Source organism: Phocoena phocoena, chromosome 9 (assembly GCF_963924675.1).
Source record: "Phocoena phocoena chromosome 9, mPhoPho1.1, whole genome shotgun sequence".
In the NCBI taxonomy this organism is placed as follows: Eukaryota; Metazoa; Chordata; class Mammalia; order Artiodactyla; family Phocoenidae; genus Phocoena; species Phocoena phocoena.
The window spans coordinates 27816429-27833288 of NC_089227.1; the positions used below are offsets into that span (position 1 = coordinate 27816429).

The following is a 16860-nucleotide window of genomic DNA, read 5'->3' on the forward strand; positions in this document are numbered from 1 at the left end:
TCAGTATATTTAGTATGAGTGGGAAAACATTACTTTGTTATAAATGAATTTCTATCAAATGGATTTGACCTATCAAGAAATAAGTATTGAACTGCTTCACAAAACCCACACTTGTTATACATGTGCTCATCACAGAGTGACTCTTAAAATACATTTAATTGATTGTAAATCTCTTATGACATACTTAACGTGATTCATTTATACAAATGATGTCCATCCACAGCACAGCTTTCAGGCTGCGGTGCTGTTGTTCTAAGGCATGCTTCAGTACACTCACACGCTACGACTACTCCAAGCAATGGCCATTCATCTCTCCGCGAGAGGCTTCAAGAGAAATGACTGTGAATTCTTAGACTCTGAAAGAATGAGGATGCTTTTTAGAGAATCTGTCCCCTGGGGGTGAAGGGATCAGTGGGGGACGGCATTACTGGCTAGGACACTAGGTAAAGAATGATCTGCGCTCACAAGTTTGGTCTCATTCAAAAGCCATGTTATCATTAGCACTCTTAAGCGCAAGGACGGTTTATATTTCTGTCCCTCGAAGTGTTCAAAAGCCTGAGGGCACAGACTGAGAAAAAAAAGTGATAGGCTCAGATGGAAGAAAATGAAAAGTTTGTACAAGACCAAAGAAAGCTTCCCGCTGAGAGTATTTATTAAGTTAACAGCTCTTCCTCTTAATAACTGAGTTAATGCTGAAGGTGTCTGGCCATTTAAGAAAAGTGATTTCAGTGAAGATAAATCCAACTAACAAAAGAATATACTGAAAAGTATGATTCCAGTAGCATTTTTATTCTATAAAGCTTGTATTCACTCAAATGAGAACTTTGACGGCACAAAATGGGAGTGTTTCATAGAGTTGTTGTTTTCCTGTAATTTATACAAAATGGCAATATTAAAAAGCAAATTTCAGTGTTCTTCAAGATAAATGTTTTGCCTTTTGGATTGTTTTCTTTCCTTCCTATCCCATTTTTCTCACAGAACCTAATCTAGGTTAATGCTCTAGAAAGTATTTTAATAATAAGACTATATAACTGCATTTTCAACTTATTTGATTCACGTAAAGATACATAATTTTACATGTGATGTGTTTTGATAAAAATATGGGACATGATTTTGTTAGTGTTTAAGGAACTCTAGTGAGTATGCTAAGTTACTTTCAATTTCAAAATAAAATTATTTAATGTACAAAACATTTTAACTTCCATGGATCAGGACAATGCAGGGATCTTACTGGGAATAGTAATAACTGGCAAAGGGATAGCCCACCAATAAAAGGAGCAAGCTGCCCAAGAGATCTAACTCAAACCTGGGGAATAGCTCAGGGATTGGAAAAAATAATTTGTAATACTGGAAAACTTTGCATCCTTCTTTTTTCTTTTTACTTTTGGATCTCAAAAATTATACATGTAAGATAATATGAATGTATTCTACCATTTATGAATAATGGAATTAACTCCAACATTACATGGTTAATTATTCATACACATACACATATGCCTTAAGTGGAATAAATATATCTTGCCTTACAAACTCTTCCAACTCGAGAAACGATGGTCTTATCAGAAGTACTCCCTTCTTGAGATGATTCACGAAAGAAGAAATATATTTTATCATCATCTGGATTATAGGTGTCTGGGATGGGGAAAGTTCCAATAAATTTTGCTCCTGTTTGGAAGAAAAGAAGCTATACATTAAAATACTGAAATAATTCAGCCACAGTAGTACTGGTGTCTTTTGTATGTAAAACAATTAGCAGCAGAATTAGAAATAAACACATGAATGAAATGTGGGAAATGAGACATACACACAAGTAAACGTGACACAAAGCAGGAACATGTATTAGCCCAAAGAGGTCCTGAACAAGTTCTTTAGGACTCTGGACATCAGGTGAGAACACAACTGGCTGAGATTCACAATTGTTTCAATTCAACTAAATTACATAGAAAAGTCCTTCTTTCAAACCTGGAGATTCTATGATTTTATATTTTCCTTTTTTATGATTGTAGTCACTGCTTCTAAACCAAAATATCCATTATGAAGAGCTTAGGAAAAACTATAAACATATCCCAAATTTTGATATATTATGATGTTATTGGTTGCACTTTGTGTAACTGCCAAAAAAAATTGAAACAACCAGTAATGCTTGGGTCAAGTCCAGTGTTGGCTCTGAAGACACTCTTTCCAACTTGATATCCTGTTTCTGCCGCTTACTGGAAAAGTGACTTTGGGCAAATTGTTTATCTTCTCTATGCCTCAATTTTCTCATACCTAATATGAGGCTACCAATATCATCTACCTAGTAGGGTAACTGATATGATAATCAAGTGAATTGATATATGTAATGCGCTTACTATCTGGTAGTGCGTGACACATAATAAGGGTTTAATAAATGTTATTCATTATTAAAAGGATGTCTGGGATGATAATAATAATTATCATTAGGACCACAAACAAGAGAATGATGGAAAATTGAGCACATCCATACAATTGTTACAATAACATGTAGTTATTAAAAATGAAGTAGTTCTAAATGTACTGTCATGGGAAGATGTCCACGATACAAATCAAATGAAAAAATAATGGCAATACAATTAACTCCTTTGCACTGCATCAATGACAAGTCAATTTGGGTTACTAATGCCTTGTTTAAAAAGTACTGGACCTTTTAAGTCTTGGTTTTATATAACTGGGAGTTAATCCGGTAACAGATTTGTAATTGGGAGATACTAGTTCAGAAACAATCATTTTGATTAAAGCAAAGAAGACAAAGAGTGGTTATCGAGGAATGGAGGACTTCAATTAAGTAGAAAATACAAGATGCCTGAAAGAAAGCAAAGAGCACTCTTTAGGAAGCAGAAGCAGGAAACAAGAGAAGACAAAAAGTTTCCCCCAAAATAAATAAATATAATAAGTAGGAGGTGAAAAAAAATTAACATTGCCTTCTCTAGAGTTTTGACCAAGGCCCCGATTGCCGGATACTCCAGGAGTACTGACAACTATTCCCCTGCAAATGTAGAACAGTTGGTCAGTAGCCCAGTAAACAAGACTTCACAATAGACTCTTCAATAGAGAAAAGTTAATGTTTGATTCCAAGTGATGAGTAGTTCAGTCTTTATCATCCCAGCCTCTCTGGGTCAACCCTGGGTCTCTCATCCAGTCTATTCTCTGCTTAAATGGGAAACCTTAAGAGGAAAAGAGAGGCAGGAAATATGTGTATGATCTTTTTCCTTTTTGTTCTTTATTACTTCCCTGTTATTTCTCTGGAACTTAGAACTCCAGTGGATTTTTATGCCCTCAATAATCTCATTTTGATATGGTCCTAAATTACATAAAAATTAAATTTTAGAAAATCATACAGGATTTAAAAAAATTTCTTTTCTAATTAATCTTAAATTAGCAAGGTCCATTAACAATTCCACTCAAGGCTTTTTGTTTTTGTTTTGGTTTTTCCCTCCAGCCCCTCTTTTAAATTGTTTATACATCACTTAGTTTGGAATCCCTGAGCGAGGTTAAAATTCTTTTGTAGTCACAAATTAACACTTCTAATTTTTGACTTAAATATATCATGTTTTCTTAAAAAAAAAAAAAAAAACTCTCTGTGGAAATAAAATTTCCTACAAATGTAGCATTAGGATTTTAGCAAATTCATGAAAACAAAGAATATATCTAATTCCTACTATATTCAGGGCACTTACAACAAGAAAAACTGCTAGGATAAAGAATACAAAAGTGAATAAGAACGGACTCTTCGCTTCAAACCAATTACAATCTGCATTAAGAAAATATTAACATATGGCCAAGATATGGCTAAGAAGAAGGCCCAGTCTTGATGTTTCCAATGATTTGAAAGGAGATTGCCAACAATGAGTAGAGAAAAAGACAACTGTGGGTTCCCACCGACACAAACCAGGCATTAATAATAATCTATAGCACGTTTTTTGAATCTACAGACGCCTGAATTCAATGCCATTGACCTGGATGCAAATCTCCCGTGGCACTAGCATGTGAATTTTTAAAATATATAAATAAAAGTAAAGAAATAAAACCTTATAGGTGATTCTTACAAGAATCTGAGTTTAAGAGTCACTGCCGTAGGTTACCATTTCGTATACGAGAAAAGGACATAGACAAGACTCATTAACGCTAGGTCAGTAATGCAGATGTGTGTATGGACAGGAGGAACGAAGACTGATAATAAATACAAATTCTTCATAATTAGAGTGGGACAAAAAAGGGATAAAACTGAAGCTATACAGAAATTACAGGAATATGATTGCCTTGTTTTATCTTAACAAATATATGAGCTTAAAATGGGGATGACACAAGTAGAATTTATCACAGCACTTAAATATAACCTAAGTAGAAGTTATCCACGGAGCACGATGACCCTTGTAATTTTAGTATCAGAACTACTTCGTGATTAAGTTGAATTTATACTTTTAAAAATAACATAGTGGTACAAAATTTGCAGTCTTCTCTCCCCAGAGAGAAAATAAGATCTCAGTTATTTGAAACAGAAAATCATTACAGGTAAAAAGGATTCCAGTGTGAGGGAGAGTTGCTTGTAAAGGTTTTCTCAGACACACCGATAGGAGAAGCAGTTCCATGAACTGATTGGTGGTCTCTCATTTGCAGAGTTCGACAAGAGAAACATAGCTCTACAACACAGCAGAATGTACTCGGCCTAAAAGTTAAACAAATAAATACGGTAATACACAGTCTGTTGTAGAAATACACAGAACAGCCCCACTTTGGCTACGTGAAACATTATCCAGGTGTTGTTGCCAGGTACTGCCATTTGAAATGGTCAAAAGTTAGAGTATGACACCAGTCCCCATTCCAGGAATTTCATTATAATATCAGTGGGGCAAAATAGAATGCTTTTCCAAGTTATATTTCTGTTCACTTTCAACTAATACATAACATAGATGTTCTTGTGTTTATTCAGTGACTGTTGGTTTTACTGGACTCTTTTTTAAATGTTGGTTCTTTTTCGAGTACTATAAGGAAATTATTCTGGAGTACTGTAAGAAAATTAAATGGTAGAAGTGTTTAAGCCAAATATTTATTATGTGAAGGAATCTAATTATGAAAAAACGAGTATCCCATAGTACTCTATTCTGTGATTTAAATAATAAGTAATTTTGAGTTAAAAATAAATATTTGTTTCAAGAATAGAGAGTTTTCTTTCTTCCAGACTCAACTGTGGTCCTGTGTCTTAGAACACTGATGTTAGTATTTTATGATAGAAACTCCTTCTTGACTTGCTGCCAAGTTTGTGTAAAAATAGATATCATTTCATCAGTATATGACATGCATAGTTGAATTAAGTAATTTAAAATCATACCAAGGGACACCTGGGCTTTATTTATAGCACATTTTTCCCCTGTGGCATTTGAAACACACGGCTTAATAGGGATGGAGTTTGAAATCGTGCATTTTCACAAATGAACTTTTAGCATGAAACCAGGAGACACTGCCAAATGAAAATGGCATAAATCCTCATGGCCTGAAATGCACATCACTTTCATTTCTGCTTGAGAACCTCTTTTCACCCAGACGAGCACACCTACACCATGACTTAATACATAGTGAGTTCCTTACTTTCCTTTATTTCTTCTTGTAATATCTTTTTCCTACCACTTTTGAAAAATGTTATCCTTCTCTGTGGAAGAAGAATTTATAGACAACAGTACTCCAAGAGAAACTTCAAATGAAAACTGCCTCCACATGTTAGAAATGAAAATTTGAAACAAAAGTTCTCATCTACTCCAGGAAAGAAAACAAAAACATATGCATCTGAGGCATCATTACTTGTTTTCATTTTCCAAATGGTCATACTTCTTAGTTTCATCCCCAGATTCTCATAAAAGCTCAACTGTGTTTGAGTAACCGCTCTGACATGTATCTGTATTCCCATTTCCTGCTATGTTCTATGATTAAGCTGATAAAGAAAAGTGTGGAACTATCTAAGTCTTCGTCTAAAACTGCCATCAGACTTCATCTTTGCAATTTTTCTCTCTCCTGGTGAGGTATTTAATAGGTGGGTTAATTTCTCAAAGAAGAAATCAAGATTCATACTTCTATGTCTTTTGGCACTGGATTAGACAAAGTCCCACAGAAAGTCTGACAAGGATCCTAGGACTGGTAACTGAAGAGATTAGCTGATCTCACTGGTTAAATCCAGGCAGGGCAAAGAACAAAATAGGGCATATACACAAGCATCAAAGATTTTAAACTGCCTAAGCGGTTCAGTGATAAAAATGATTCCTGTAGAATCATATTTTTAAAAAGGTTAATTATTTAAAACCTGCATCTTAAGAGTTAAATACTCAATTGCAAATTTAATTTAATTTTTGTATTCCACTCAATCTAAACATATCTGTTTACAAGAGTTTATTACAGACATGTAAAAGTAGGGGTTTTAACTAAAAATCAAAGTACAGAAAGCAAAATTTAACAGAAAAAAATTCTCAAACTGTCTAACCAGAAATAAATAATACAATGATGGAGTAATATGTATAGGAGAAATTAATTAGACATTGACCCCATTATTTGAAATATCAAGTATCTGTCAGTTGTTTCAACCTGGCAATAACTGTACAAAATCCAGGAGTGAGCTTCACATCTACATGGTACAGTAAAGAAAATTTACATCTGTTGCATTATGTGATTGTGGATTGCACTGTGATATGTATTATACTGCGTGATTATGCTATTGTACATAATTAATAAAAAGTACACTTCAGACCAGTGCTGTCCAATAGAAATTTCTGTGAAGATGGAAATGTTTTATATCTGTGCTGTCCAATAGCCTCTAGACCATGTGGCTTTTGAGCACTTGAAATATAATAAGTGTGACTAAGAAACCAAATTTTAAGTTTATTTCATTTTTCTTAATTTAAATTTAAATAGCCACACGTGGCTAGTGTCTACCACATTGGACAGTGCAGCTTTAGAGCAAGTAGCCTGCATCAGCTACTGTGCTGTGTCAGGTCCGGTTTAAGGAAGAAACAGAGCCTTTACCCCCATAACTACCACTAAAATGGCAGTCAAGCTCCCAGATGCAGGAGACATGATATGATACTCTCGTCAGAAGTTTGGTATTGTAATGGAAGGATGGGTCTGGCAGTTAGGAGACCTGAACATGTCCCTTCTTCATACTGAGTCTCAATTTGTGGAATGTAAGGTTGAATAAGATAATGTCTAATATCCCCCAAATCACCACAGTTCCTTTAGCAATCACTGCTTTTTGTCTCCCCACATTCCTGACACTAGCCAGATGACCTATTTGACCTCTATCTTTGGACCCTAGGCTGACTATATCTGGAAAATGGCCACTTCTCAGAATGGAGAAGAGAAATGCTCCCCCCAAAAGCCAATCTTTTCCCTTAGCATGTTGGGTACTTCCTCATAACAATCTCATGTAGTTTCTATTATTTCTCCCTTGCTTTGCCCTAGTTTCCATGGACCAAGAAGCTCCTGACTGACTGGGCCTCCTGAAGCGTCATGCTATTCTGATTCTGGCCAGCCTGTCCCTCAGCAAATGTTCGCAATAATGACTACAGCTGACTGGCTAGGTCTTCCACATTGATTGCCTAACCACACTTTCTCTGTCTGCCGCGGTCTCCATATGCAGACCCACATCCTCAGTTTGCTCTTGCCCAAAATGGTATCGTGATGTGGACCCTATTTGTAGTGAGGCTGCAAGAGCAGAGGATGGGTAATCACATTAACAGGATTTAGGTTGATGGACTCTATCATACAATGAGAAGAATAAAGTGTGTAGAGCTAGAGAGACATACCTGAGTTTCAATCTCACTTCCAATAACTGTTTAACCACGGACTATTTGTCTGACTTCTAATCTATCCCCAACTATTAAGTGGAAATAGTAATTCTCTCAAAATTATACCACTAAATAAGATAATACTTTAAAAGTGCCTAATACAGTGACTAGGAAGGATGCTATATAAAATAAATTTGAAGCAGAAGAGACCAGACATAGGGAAATGAGTTAACAAACAATAAAATTGTAGCAGTAAACCAGAGACAAGGTGATGGAGACCTAAAGAAAGATGGTGGCCATAGAAAGAACAAGGTCAACAGATATTCTGAAGGAAACAAAGGCTCTTTATGACAGATTAAATAAAGGGAGATAAAGGAGAGGAAGAAATTAAAGATAACTTCAAGGTAACTGAGTGGATGAAGTTAAGAAACTTAAGATAGATAAAAATCAGGAAACAGGTATTGAAGGGCAGGTTAGAAAGGGGAAACAAGATAATTTTGAGTTAGACTCACAGGATTTTAGATCCAATTAGTCTTTTATATATCTATATTTATATATCTATTTGAAGAAACTAAAGCAAAAGATCACTAGACAACTTGTATAAATCTCAAAGCACTTTAGTAGTACAATCAAGGCCAAGGCTTAGATATCTTTACTCCCATATTAAGCAACTAGTTCCTTTTGTTTGATCTGAGATGACAATGTAAGACATAGAAATAAATATTTTTAAGGTCACTTAGTTACAGGAAAAGGTTGGAAATACAGTTTTAGGAAACAAGAACACAGAAGACTATTAGAATGGATGAGCTCACAGAATTATGAAATGTAGAGAGAGAGAAGGAAAAGGTGGTCTGTACTTAAAAATGCTAAGTAGATGTCAGAGAATCAGAGCATCCAGAGCTTTAGTCCCACCGTGCTACCTCTCTCACCTTCAGGAATAACAATAATGATGGTGATGATATTGACATTGAATTGCTTTTACAATTGCCTTCCATCAACTCCCCTATAAGATTTAATTCTTGTAACACCCTGGGAACAGATACTATTATTATGCCAAGTTTTTAGACAAAGAATTTAAATGCACAGAAAGGTTTGACCAAGGTCACAAATAAGTGAGAGTCAGGATTTAAACTTAGGTAATTAAGTTCCACAAAAAAGAGCTGTAATTTTTGTCTAAATTGGGACACTTCAGAGAGTTACAGAACAGCAAAGGTAAACTGGAAATGTCCAGGGCAGACCAGGTTATATGGTCCCTCTGGTTATTAACCACTAAGCAATCTGCCTTAAATGTCCTACAACCATAAATAATAGGTCTCCTAATTCTTAATCACTTGCCTGCATTCAATCCACTGAGACTTCTACTGTATATCCTGCCTCCCTCCTTCAGTTTCTTCCTTTCTACTGACTTCTTTCATTGCAAAGTTTTCCCAGTACCCAAAATCTTCTCTTGAATTTTTCCTCATATCCTGGGACTCTTCTATTTCCAAACAGATATCTTCTCTTTCCATAACTTGTTGCTGTATATTCTCATGTCCACCTCCACTGCCACTACCTTTGTTCCCACCCTCATTTTCCTGTTTTTGGTGCAATGGCCCCTTCTCTCTCTGTCCTCCTTCTCCTTTAGTTTTCCCTTCCTGCTATTATCAGTTACCTCTATAAACAACAAAGATCTAATTTTCTGGTTAAAATTAGGGAATTGGTGAAGGGGGTCCAAAAGGTACAAATTTCAAGTTACAAAATAAATAAGTCCTGGGTATGTAATGTACATCATGGTGACTATAATTAATAACGGTGTATTGAATATTTGAAAGTTGCTAAGAGAGTAGATCTTAAAAGTTCTCATCACAAGAAAAGAATTCTATGACTATATGTGGTGATGGAAGTTAACTAGACTTACTGTGGTGACCATTTTGCAATATATACAAGTATCAAATCATGTTGTACACCTGAAACTAATACAATGGGATATGGGATATATAAGGGATATGTCAATTATCCCTTACAAAAAAAAGACACACAAAAAAAGAATTAAATACATTAACAGATGAATGGCTAAAGGAGACATGGTAAATATATACAATGGAATATTAGCCATAAAAAAGAATGAAATAATGTCATTTGCAGCAAGGTGGATGGACCATAGAGATTATCATACTAAGCGAAGTAAGTCAGAAAGAGAAAGACAAATACCATATGATATCACTTACATGTGGAATCTAAAGTATGACACAAATGAACATATCCATGAAACAGAAATAGACTCCAGGACGTAGAGAACAGACCCCTGGTTGCCAAGACGGAGGAGAGATGGGGGAGAAAAGGACTGGGAGTTTGGGATCAGCAGATGCAAACCAGTATATATAGGATGGATAAATGCCAAGGTCCTACTGTATAGCACGGGAAACTACATTCGATATCCTGTGATAAAGTGTAATGGAAAAGAATATGAAAAAGAATATATATATATATATATATATATATATATATAAAATAACTGAGTCATTTTGCTATACAGCAGAAATTAACACAACACTGTAAATCAATTATACCTCAATAAAATAAAAATAAAGAATTAAATAATAGATAACTTCACAGTAGTTTCAGGAAAATATTTACAGCTTTCTGGCTCCATCACCCACTCTCCTCCTATACTCCAGGCATTTATCATCCATGAGGTCAGTGACCCTCCCCTATAATCTCAGCAGGCCCAGTGGACAGAAGAGCATTCAGTATGCCACAGGCCCTTAAAAGTTGTTTATTAAGAAAATGCTAAACCAGCACAAAGGTTTCTTACTTTGTAATTCTCTTCACACAGCACTAAGAACAGCATGTTAGGCAAATAATAGTTGAATAAATATTTCCCGCATTTACTGTTTTAGCAATACTGTTGACTTCTTTCGGACATGTCACAGGTAAGGAAAAAACAGACTAATCTCTTAAATGAGTGGCAACATGATGATGTTTGCCATCCCAAGCCTGGGAAATGCAATCTATACTTCATTTTAAAGCCATAATATCAGGACTTGCCTGGTGGCACAGTGGCTAAAAATCTGCCTGCCAACGCAGGGGACACAGGTTCGAGCGCTGGTCCAGGAAGATCCCACATGCCGTGGAGCAACTAAGCCCGTGCGCCACAACTACTGAGCCTGCACTCTAGAGCCCGTGAGCCACAGCTACTGCAGTTCGTGCACCTAGAGCCCGTGCTTCGCGGCAAGAGAAGCCACCACAGTGAGAAGCCCGCGCACCACGACGAAGAGTAGCCCCCGCTCACCGCAACGAGAGGATGCCCGCGCACAGCAACGAAGACCCAACGCAGCCAAAATAAATAAATAAATTAATTAATTAAGAAAGAAGAGTGAACATTATTCAAAACAGCAAACTCTTTAAAAAAATAAAATAAATCCATAATATCTTGTTACCTAAACAGATAACTAAGCTTTTCTACTGGTAAAATCTATGGAGTCACTCTCAAACCAAGTAATTCCCACGAAACCTTCACAATATTCACAAGATCAGCCTGCCTTGCACAAGTGTTAAGAAGTGAACAGTAATCACTTAGTTGGGGACATTCTAAATTTGTTTACTGTGTTAATAGGGTTCTCTTTTGGTCAACAGAGATCACACTGTTGCGTAAACAAATGGATCTGGAGGTTTTGACTAAAGAAATGTTTCAGAAGTGTTTTTCCCTTTTGTTTATGTTGTCACTGCTTGAATGATACTGAGAGATACAGAGATAGCCCCTAGGAAATCTCTAACCAGGCCTCCTCCACTAAAACCCAATATTTATAGTGGGAATGAGAAATGCTGTGTGCCATGTGGTGAAATAAATTCCTATGTTAATCAGAAAACTTTAAAAAATCATGATAAAACCTGACCTGTTGTAAGGCAGTGGGGCAAAAGAAAAAAAAAAGCCTTTCACTATTCCTTCCATTAAATAAATTCATTTAGGAAGTCTTTTTGTTGTTGTTGAAAATTCGGAATACTGTATGACCGCTAAACACAAAAGTAATCAGACAAACTCATGTCAATATCAATATGCTTCAATTTTTGGAGGGACATGTTTTAACCAAAATAGAAATTATTTTTTAAATAAAAGAAGTTAGCATTACAATAACCCCTTTCTATTAGGCTCACAGACAGTATTTGGCTTAGTCATTAAAAAACAGATAGCAGGAGAAAGATTGCCAACTTGAATCCCAGCTCTGCAACTGACAAGTTGTCAGACCTTGACCAAATTACTCCACTTCTCTCTACCTCAGTTTATTCATCTTTAAAAAGCACAGGGCTTCCCTGGTGGCGCAGTGGTTGAGAGTCCGCCTGCCGATGCAGGGGATGCGGGTTCGTGCCCCTGTCTGGGAGGATCCCACATGTTGCGGAGCGGCTGGGCCCGTGAGCCATGGCCGCTGAGCCTGCATGTCTGGAGCCTGTGCTCCGCAACAGGAGAGGCCACAACAGTGAGAGCCACGCGTACAGCAAAAAAAAAAAAAAAAAAAAAGCACATAATAATAATAACACATCTCTCATATTACATCATTGTGAATATTTTAAAAAATCAAGTAGCGCATGGAACAATGTCAAGGACAATAGCACACACACACAATAAATGTCAACTATTATTATTATATACACAGTAGGTTCTGGAGATTTGTCTAATGCACTGAGGAACTATTTCAAATGTATTTTATATGTTGAGCTAAATCACTTCCAAAACACATCTGAATGAATAATCATGAGTTTCTTATCTACCCAAAAGCAAAGGCAAAACGATCAAAAGTGTGAAAATCACTAACCATTGAGCCAGTGGTGCTCCGAAATGTCAGTTCTGATGTAATGGTGGTCGTGAGTAGGCCCAAGGGACCGCGTGAATGCAGTATCCTTGCCAAGGAAATCAGAAGCTGTTCCAGAGTAGAGGTACTCATCTGCAAGGGAGAAACGAATACTCAGGACTTCTAAGAGTTTACCAGCAGACACTACTGACAATAGACTAATTTCACAGTATGAAACCAATGATGTCTATTGTTTAACATCAGAAATATATTGTTTCATAAAGTTCCCCTTCAGATTTTGAAAAATCTGCTTAGTTGAAGAAAAGATAACTCAGTGAACTTTGGTAAGCCGATGCTAACTACTACTTGAATATAAAAAAGGCCAGTGTCTTCCGAATTAATTACACATGCATTTAGCTTCTGTTATGAATAAGTTCCTCTTCTTTCCCTTCTCCCCACAAATAATTCAAGGACATATCATAATTAGGAGTCTCTCTTTGTAATAACACACAAAAAAATATTTAGAAAGTAAACGCCATAATGAGGAATGAATTGTGTAATTAGTATTTACTTAACCGATACAACCTCAGTGACCATAACTTCTCTTTGCCTAACCTCTGCTGAAAGGGAGCTTTCAGCACTGAAGTCATACTTTGTAATTATAACATGTTGCATTCCTTGTAGCTAATCATGTCTCTAATAGTTCTGATAAACAGGCATTTCTGAAAAAGGCAAGATGTTGCCATTACTGCATACCAAACTTCTCTGTCCTGTTATTTATGTAAAGTGAATATCCATGTTTACCAGAGACAGAAGGAGAGAGAGAGAAGAGAAGAGGAGAAAGGAGTTGAGGTAGAAAGAGGTGGAGAAGAGGGAGGAGGGAGGAAAGAAATGAGGAAGAAGGGAAAGGGGAGGAGAGGAAGATGGGGGGGAGGAGAGGAAGAAAGGATAGAAGGGAGAGGAGGGGGGAGAAAAGGATGGGGGTTGGAAAAGAGGGGAATGGTGGTCCATGTTCCCTAATGCTGGTTAGCATGTAGTGGGAGAGCGGCCTGAGGCAGGAAGAATACGGTCCCTACAATAGCATGCATTACCCCTTTGAGAGCTAAGCCTCTGTTTCAAGAAATCTTTATATTCAACTACTTGGGGTTACACTTAATAGACTAAAATTTAAAAAACAGCTAATCTCTACAGAGCATTTAGATTTTTTTAAATGCCTAAATAGAAGAACTACAGACACTGTTTTATCACTAAAGTTCAATTTTCCTCAGAAACATATCTTGAAAATTCTGCCTTTGCATAAGTGATTCAGATACTTTCAAAATCCTCCGATTACATCCACTGAAATAAGACTTTTCCTGAACTATCTGAGACAACCAACCTAAATACTCATGACAATAGTCGACTTTCAAAAGGGGGAAACACACACACACATACATATAAAAGAGAGAAACCCCCCCTCCAAAAAAAGGAGAGAAATCCAGTTATGTAAAGTAAATGTAGACATGGTACTGATTCCATCTCTTAAGTATATATGGTGGAAGGCAGTATTTCATTGTGGAGCAAGTTTTAAAAAGTAGAATAACAATAACAACATCAATAAAGACATTATGAAAAAAGTTTGGTAAGAATAAAGGAAACACACCATCAATCTGAAACATAAAATTACAAATATTCAAACATTTTGCCAGAAAAAATGGTGTATTTCAACATAAATGTTGGATCTGTGTATCCAGGCTTTAAAACTGTCTTCTTTGTATTTAAATTACTCAGGGGTTCCTACCAGGGGTCACCAACACCTACAATCTATTGTTTTTCATTAAGGGTGTGTCAACCCCACTTGACAGATCAGAATCACAAATCATCAATCTCATTTTCTGAGGATAATGACTGAACATCAGTCACATAATTTTCAAAAAACACACACACTTTCACTTCAAAGGAAGAGCATTAGTTCTCGCTAAGTGAAAATTAAAATGTCATGGGGCATCACTCTGATAGTCTATTCAAACATCTGATGGACAAGTTAAATAAAAAGAGACTGAAGTCATGAACCAAACCAAGACAAAAGGAGTCCTCATAATGGTTGAAATTCAGAGGTCATGCCGACATTCCTCAGAAAAGACTTCAGACCACACAGTACTGCCTTCTTTAAACAGGACGGTCCTCCCGTAAGAGAATTTAAGATGTATACAAAGCAAGAGAAGACTGAATGTGCTAGCAAAAATCTCACATTGCCATTAATGTAATCAGGTTATGGTGAAACTGGGGTGAGAGGTGTCATACCATTCTTTTATCTGCATTCTCCAGTTTGATTTATTTGTTTTATTCATTTATCCACTTACGTCTTATTATTAATCCTCCCACTCACATCTTCAACATATTTTGTAACATATTATGTTCAAGGAATTGCTCAGTTTAACTGCCATAGTGAACCAAATGGGGCATCGCTAAATATAAGAAAATCTGGGACAGCTACATGTAGAATTATAGCACAATTGCGTGTGTGTCATTTGTATTAAAAAGAATTCAACCTGAAGTTCATTTAAAATGTAACTGTGCTGACGTTAGGGATTACTGGAGCCTCACTTTATGGATAAGGAGCTAAGTATAGAGAGACATGACACTAAAAAACTACAACCAAACAGCCAGTGGACGATTAATGCAAAATAATCTTTAACTCATTGAGAAAATGTGGTTGAACCTACACACACCTTTTTAGAAAAACACCTAAAAGCTACAACTATCCATCACGGATCTTACCTGTCATTACTGAAGCAAAAGGATGCAGAGGATCAAAAGGACATTTCAGTCTGCCAGACTCCAAATGATGTGTGTCTAGTTTGAACATAACTTCCTGTTATGAGAAATATTAACACAAGTGAGATTTTTTTTTAAAATATCCGAATCAGCAAGAACGTAGGCGATAAGAACGAAATTCTAATTCATTAATTCAACAAAAACTGAGCATATAGCACGCACATCATGCTGTGCTTCTTAACTCTTCCACAAATATTATTTCTGGCAAGACTCAGTTCCCATGTTTTGGTCTCCATCTGCCCAAAGTAATGATGATAATAATGAATGAATTTTTCAACCGGAAGTAGCAATATCCTCATCGATTCATTTAGCCTGGACCACTATCATAATCGACATCACCATCAAACACTCCTATTTCTTAAGCCTAATAACTAATTTACTGAGCCTAATAAGCCAAGTTCCTCCTCTAAGGAATAAATTTACTATAATAATTATACTTTCATAACTATTATGGTCTATCTACCTAAGCATCTACAACTATACCAAATTACTTAAGCTTCGTGATATTTTGTAATTTTAGTGACTTAAAAGCGTTGTAAGGCAGGCAGTTCATTTTCAGAGCTGTTGATACATGTGGGCAAAAAAAATCCTGTTGCAGTATTTTCACTATTACGAAAACACTATGCACATTAAAGCCACATAGTTATTTTGGCTGAAACATCTATTTTTATAATAGTGGCCACAGACAGAATGGCATTGGCAGACTTTTAACATTCAGGGAAAAAAAACATCTTAAGTTGAACTTTCCAAGAAAAATATGAATGTATAATGAATATGGCCCCATAAGCTTGAGTGTTTCATAACAATGACAACACTGCCATCCAGCAAAAGACTGATGACTCAGGCTGCAAATGTACTAGTTAGAGAAATTCAGCATTTCAGATATTCTCTCTAGATGGCATATCTACAGTTATATCAGAGCACACATGCAATTAAGAGGGATCATTCAGTGCCACTTACCTAGAAAGCAAGTAAAGAAACAAAAGGGATAGAGGAAATATTTGGATTATTATTATTGTATGATGTGTCATTTCAGATCTTTTTCTTATTAACAGGATCAACAGTAATTACCGCCTTATCAAAAAATAGTAATACCAATTTAAATAGCATGATTAACACTTGCCATTTTATAGTTTTAAGTAAATACACTTTAATACTAAGAGTAATGGTACTTAACAATTAATACATACTAACCATGGGCCAGGAACTTGAGGTACATTGTCTCATTGAATCTTCACCACTAACCTAAAGAGGTAGCTACTTTAATTCCAGCTTTACAAGAGGAATATTGAGCATAAAAGGGGGTAAGTATCTTGTTCAGCATCACATAGTGAATAAGAGGCAAAGCAGTAGCTTGAACTCAGGGCTGTCTCCCAAGTTCATGTTCTTAACTAATCTAGTCTCAGGATTTCAAACTCATGGATTTAGAAATGTGTTGAAATTAATGTATAGACTCACCATGACCACGTAACATGATCAAGCCCAAGTGT

At 36.1% G+C, this 16860-nt stretch overlaps 1 protein-coding gene across 1 annotated transcript in view; it reads right to left on the minus strand.

Moving 5' to 3' along the window:
- SEMA3D (semaphorin 3D) overlaps positions 1-16860 on the minus strand; it is a 132917-nt gene that overhangs the window by 55337 nt on the left and 60720 nt on the right. The window contains exons 5-7 of the mRNA XM_065883698.1: positions 15314-15407; positions 12578-12706; positions 1523-1665 (exon numbers count right to left, since the gene is read on the minus strand). Coding sequence (XP_065739770.1) covers positions 1523-1665; positions 12578-12706; positions 15314-15407 — 366 coding nt within the window. The remainder of the gene's footprint in view (positions 1-1522; positions 1666-12577; positions 12707-15313; positions 15408-16860) is intronic.